Raw genomic sequence first — 6,471 nt, forward strand, 5'->3', positions numbered from 1 at the left:
AGACAGGGTCTCACCTTGTTGCCCAAACTGGTCTCAAACTCCTGGCCTCAAGTGATCCTCCTGCCTTGGCCTCCCAAAGTGCTGGAATTACAGGTGTGAGCCACCATGCCTGGCCAGATTTTTCTACTTCTAATCCACTGAAAGCACTAATACAGAAGTCCTTATTTTATAAAGATCTTACTCTTTCTCATACTTCATTGTCATTGTCTATTAGGCAAAATACCTATCAATTGCCAAACTTAAAACAGTGCCTATTGGCCAAGCATGGTGACTCACACCAATAATCCTAGCACTTTGGGAGGCCGAGGTGAGTGGATCACTTGAGGTCAAGAGTACAAGACCAGCCTGGCCAACATGGCAAAACCCCATCTCAACAAAAAATATAAAACTTTGCCAGACATGGTGCACATCTGTAATCCCAGCTACTCAAGTGGCTGAGGCATGAGAATCGCTTGAACCAAGACACGAGAATCACTTGAATCCTGGAAGTGAAGGTTACAGTGAGCCTAGTTTGTACCACTGCACTCCAGCCTGAGCAAGAGAGACTCTGTCTCAAAAAAATGCCCATGAATATGAAATAGATATTTATAAAAGATTCTGAGGAACTCAGAATATGTTAAACTGTCTTAATTATCTGTGGCAATAGCTTCAGGATATGTGTATTTCCACCTTAAACATGCCACATTTTACCAACAAGAACCACAATCTCAAACAGAACTCTGCTTTTCTAAGACAAAGTTACATACCAGTATGCAATGGGATAGAAATGTATACCAAAATTTATCTACTTTGCTTCTCTAAAAAGAGTTGTTAAAATGTGCTAGGCCAGGCGCAGTGGTTCACACTTGTAATCCCAATAATTTGGGAGGCTGAGGAGGGAATATCGCTTGAAGCCAGGTGTTTGAGACCAGCCTGGGTAACATAATGAGATCCTGTCTTTTTATAAAAATTTAACAAGTTAAAATTAAATAAAAATGTGTTTCATCATACTACCTTTGTTTATTACAATCTATCACCCTTGGAGTACTGTACCTGCGGATGTTCCAAATGAGAACACGAGTGCCTTTTTTGCCTGGGATGGCATCAAACTGGGCCAGCAGGTCATTTTCACTGTTGAAAATGGAATAGTTCAAGATGGCTTCTAGGCTGGGCAATGAATCTTCAGTAATCATCATTTTTTGTAAAACCAAATATAGTCAAAGAAAACTTAATATCTTAGGATGCTACTGAGAAGGAAATCTGCCCTTTGGGTTGCATGTTTAGACAAAACTATAGACATAAAGCACGCATATTACTGCTATAGAAGGAGGAAAGGTGAAAAATGGAGAAAGGTTGCAGAGACAAGCTCCAAAATCAGTTGCCCCTGCAGAATATAACTTCAAAGATATAATGTAAACAAAGTCTTAAATTTAAAAGAAAAGATCAAAGGCTGATTTTTTTAAACTTCTTTGGAAGCAATATGTTAAAACCTTATTGCTATACTCTTCCAGTCAAGACAACCAGGGGTCTAACAGAAGCAACAGCAGTGCAGATATAGGGAAATGAACTATTCTGCTATTATATAAGGTGATAAATAGTATGTTTCTAGGAGTATCAGTGCAAATGTAGCTATCCTTAGGGAAAAAAAAGGAAGGTCCGGGTAACTTTACCATGGGGTGGTGGCAGAGCAGAGACATGCTATATAGATCAAACTGTGTAACAATGACAATTTCAGTATAGCAAAAACATTTCTAAGCTTCTGTCAATGGTCCACATATTTTAAAAATATTTAATAGAGAAAAATCCCAGTTAAATTTAAGACATTTGAATACCTCTTTAAACACGTCTGATAGTTAGATTTGACCTGAAGAGGTTCCTATCAAAACATTCAGATTAGACTAATTTTTAACCATCATTCTCCATTTCCAGAAAGGATATTGTTTTGCTGGTTGAAAGGAACAATTGGTACAATAACTGCCTGGGCCTGGACACATTCCAGATAGGTCTGCGATAGAAGTCCAACAGTGAGAGTACCCCCATTCTTGGTGAAGACAAGGGCGTCCTTTCCTAGCCGCATGGAGCCTGACTTGAAACCATTACCAAAGACCCCAATGGGACACTGGCTCTTCTTTATTACTTTATCTGTAAAGCCAAAGCTGCAATTACACAAGAAAAGAACACATAAGAAAAAAGAAATTGGAAAGGTAAAAAGCATCCTAAGGTGACAGGCAGAATGTTTGGCCTACAAATAAAGAACACTTGTAAAAAGTCCCTCCTTTTTTATTCCTTTTGGTATTTATGGGCAAAATTATTAAGTTAAAAACACAGGAAATTTCTATGGGGTAATGGGGCTAATTTTCCTGTGTGGTTTGTGTGTACATACATCGCTCCATTACGTTAGAGTCACACTTTATAAATGTAAAAAAGGGCCCCTTTTCACCAGCTAACATAGCTGGAGAAGGCCTTGGGCAGCTGCCTTTCTTGTCTACATAAAACAGCTCTGATTGCTATAGAAGTAAAGTTAGGGTAAGGTGAAAAGGGTAGTTATCTAGAGAAGGTAACAAAAGTTCCAGATAGTGTCATTGGTCAGAGGTACTACATTAGGCATCTCCTAACCTGTTTATATCATCCTCTAGAAATCTGAAAGTCAGGGATCATATATCTTGACAATTTCAACTCTCCACTCAAAGGATAACCCTTCCAATTCTTACCCTCTGTTCCATCTGCTGGGACAGTTCACTGGAATGTAGCCAAGGGATAAAAATAGGTAGTTCTGCCTCTGAATATCAGCAAACAGCTGCAGTATAAAGTCTCTCTTGCTCTATTAAGGACCTTTCAGTTAGGCACCTCAACAATCTCTGTAGCCCCTTTTGATCAGCTTAATTTAAAAGCAGAACCTTTCCCTTTCTTGCGTTTTCCATTCAGGTACACACCAAAATAATAGAACCTTAAAAATTAAAAATTAAATGATTATCTTCCTTTAATATGTTCCCTCACCATCAATAAAACTAATTTTAAGGATTATTTCTCAGGATGAGAAGGAAAAATAAAGAGAATTTCTTCTGTCTAACTTACAGTTAGACAGAAGAAATAAGTTCTGGTGTTCCATAGCAGACCAGGGTGACTATAATTAGCAATAATACACCATATATTTCAAAGTAGCTAGAAAAGAGGACTTCCAATGTTACCAACACATAGATACATTCTCAAAGTGATGGAAACCCCAAACACCCTCACTAGATCATTACACATTCTATGCATGTATAAAGTATTCACATGTACCCCATAAATATATAAAATATTAGGTATCAGTAAAAGAAAAAAATCACACTTAAAAGGATTCTCTCCAGATTGACTAATTTTACAATGTTGTGTACCACTCATTCAATAAATATTTAAACTAAGCACCTACTATGTGCCATGCATTGGGCTAAGCACTAAAGACATAATTTCTAATAAAAGAGATATGATTCTTGCCTTCAGAGTTTACAGTCTAATACAGATTAGGTACTTCTCAACATCAATAAAATAGATACTCTGAGCAGACCATGACTAAGCAGCCTGATCTTTAACAATTTTATTCTTTTGAGCATGGAGAGCTAAGATATCTGATTTCTACTTCCTGAAGGGTGTGGTTTTGAAAGGGGACCACCTTTTAATTTTCTATTTCAAAGCATTATACAATAATACCATATGTCATCCTAAAGTCATCCTAGAATAGATACTTTATAGGAGCTATGCTTATCCCACAAATAAATCTAGTGATAGAAAAAGGCAATTTTCATGGCAGTAGTCCTCTGGAAAAAAAAAAGAACGTCCAGTTTCTATTGCCTATGGGCCTTAGTATTCCAGGATATATACTTATAATAGTAAGATTCGGCCATTCCCATTCTTCTTGTGGAAGAATAGGCTTTTTTAAAAAATAGGTTTGTCATGAGGATTAAATTATATACTGTATCCAAAATACATTAAGTACAAAGTAGTATTCATACACTAATTTTAAACTAATGCTAAAAGTCATTCTGATAGTTGTCATGTTCTATCCCCTACTCCTACTTCAGACCTAAGGTCACACCTAAAATTCAGGGCTCTTCATAAATAGTAATGTCACCCACCACTGCAAATCAATTTGCTTGGTTAACTTGACTTTAACTTTCTCTTATACCACAAAATCTTCAATTAGGTGATCAAGGGAAAGTGGTGAAAATAGGGAGTTTATGACTCCCTTAACTTTTTTAGCCTCTTCTACCATTTATTACCTCTTTTTACCTTTGTAAGTATGAACCCTCACTGTTCATTTGGGGAGACCAAATGTTGATACAAGATTGAGAAGATAAGTAGTAGTGCAAGGCTAGAACCAGAATGGAAAAGGATAAGAATAATGAGAAGAGAGGAGCTGTAAACTCTGGATTTTTGTTGTTACTATGTTTCACTTAACTCCTCCTGTATGCTCTTTTATTCCACCTAAGTTCCCATGTTAGGCATTCTATTTAAATGCAAATTGGCAGAATGAATGCCAGGTACCAATCAAATAACTACCTAATATAAAAGCCCTCACCACACTTAATAATAGAATTGTAGGAAGAAATTGGATAGTTTGCTATAGCTCAGTAATAATTTTCCACAGAGCTAACTAACTTGGCTTAGGTGGTTTCCATTTGCTAAGTCAGTCCTGCTCTATCCTCTCGTGTAAGAGACAACACTGTTTACACATCAAGGTGGCTTGAATACCAGCACTTTTAGTGGAATCCAAAAATACAGCAGCTTGCTCTGCAGTATCTTAAAATGTCAAGAAACCAGAATCCAGACAGGTAAATTCAAATTGGAACTCTGCCATGATACGTGTTTACCTATGTAACAAACCTTCACATGTACCTCCAAACCTAACATAAAAGTTAAGAAAAGTAATAAATAAATAAATAAATAAATAAATAGGTACTATGACCAATGAAACAAACCTTAGCAAAATCCATGGGCACATAAGGGCAGGCACTGCTATTTCCTAGTTAATATTGGTGATTTAATATGCGATATAAAAGAATCAGAGGCTGCTAAGCAGACTGTTATTCTCCAGCTACTGTTTTAGAAGAATACACCTGCTAGGAAGCACACTTCTGAGCACAGGTAGCAAATATATTCTGTGGTTCTGTGGCTGTTTATAGCCTTTGAACTTTGCAAGAGGTTTTCCACCTTGCTGAAAAAAAGCAGCTGAATATACAGACTAACTGAACCACACACTATCCCCAGAAGCTAAAGATAATTAGTTATGGTACTTAAAGGAAAATTTTTTTTGAGACAGAGTCTGGCTGTTGCCCAGGATGGAGTACAGTGGTGCGATCTCAGCTGACTGCAGCCTCCACCTCCCAGGTTCAAGCGATTCTCCTGCCTCAGCCTCCTGAGTAGCTGAGACTACAGGTGCACGCCACCATGCCCAGCAAATTTTTTTCTGTATTTTTAGTAGAGACAGGGTTTCATCATGTTAGCCAGGATGATCTCGACCTCCTGACCTCATGATCCACCCGCCTTGGCCTCCCAAAGTGCTGGTATTACAGGCGTGAGCCACCATATCCAGCCCAAAGGAATTTCATAATAGGTTTTTCCTTTTTATTTTCATGCAATTCTGTGTTTATGGAAGAAACTGTTGCTACAGTTACACAACTATTTTATCAGCCTGAAAATAGAGTTGCATAAAGAGTTGGAAAGTGTGGACAGGGTAACAACAAATGTTAGAGGTCAAACAGAACTTCAGCAGGCTTAATAATTTTGCATAATTGCTTCTTTTTTTTTCCAAATACAAAAGTAATATGTCTTCAAATGAAAAACAGAAAATATCATATACCTAATAATTTTCAAAGCTACTTCTAAAATTTCATTATTTAAAAAGAAATTATAATAAGTAAAACCCTTCACTAGAAGTTAGGATTGGACTAAAGGATCTCTTTTATTTTTACTTATTTATTTATTTTTGAGACAAGGTCTCTGTCTTTTGCCCAGGCTGGAGTGCAATGGCACAATCTCAGCTCACTGCAACCTTCGCCTCCTGGGTTCAGGGGATCCTCCCACCTCAGCCTCCCGAGTAGCAGGGACTACAGGTGTATGCCAAAATGTTCACCTAATTTTTGTATTTTTTGCAAGGGGGCAGCTGCCCTATGTTGCCAAGGCAGGTTTCAAACTCCTGGACTCAAGCGATCCATGCCTGTCTTGGCCTTTGGAAGTGCTAGAATTACAGGCATGAGCCACCATGCTTGGCCTTAAATGATCTCTTTTAAATAAACAGTGTCCTTGCCAGGCGTGGTGGGGGCCAAGGCAGGTGGATCACTTCAAGTCAGGAGATCAAGACCAGCCTGGCCAACATGATGAAACCCCGTCTCTACTAAAAATACAAAAATTAGCCAGACATGATGGTTCCTGCCTGTAATCCCAGCTATTCAGGAGACTGAGGCAAGAGAATTGCTGGAACCCAGGAGGCAGAGGTTGCAGTGAGCCAACATC

The 6,471-nt window shown here is 38.1% G+C and overlaps 1 protein-coding gene across 2 annotated transcripts in view; it reads right to left on the reverse strand.

Annotated features, from left to right (window-relative positions):
- MORC4 (MORC family CW-type zinc finger 4) overlaps positions 1-6,471 on the reverse strand; it is a 52,438-nt gene that overhangs the window by 37,000 nt on the left and 8,967 nt on the right. For both annotated transcript variants that reach the window (XM_017546439.2, XM_017546437.2), the window contains exons 4-5: positions 1,918-2,135; positions 1,033-1,180 (exon numbers count right to left, since the gene is read on the reverse strand). In XM_017546439.2, the coding sequence (XP_017401928.1) occupies positions 1,033-1,180; positions 1,918-2,135 (366 nt within the window). The remainder of the gene's footprint in view (positions 1-1,032; positions 1,181-1,917; positions 2,136-6,471) is intronic.

This window comes from Cebus imitator, unplaced genomic scaffold, assembly GCF_001604975.1.
Source record: "Cebus imitator isolate Cc_AM_T3 unplaced genomic scaffold, Cebus_imitator-1.0 Scaffold189, whole genome shotgun sequence".
NCBI lineage: Eukaryota > Metazoa > Chordata > Mammalia > Primates > Cebidae > Cebus > Cebus imitator.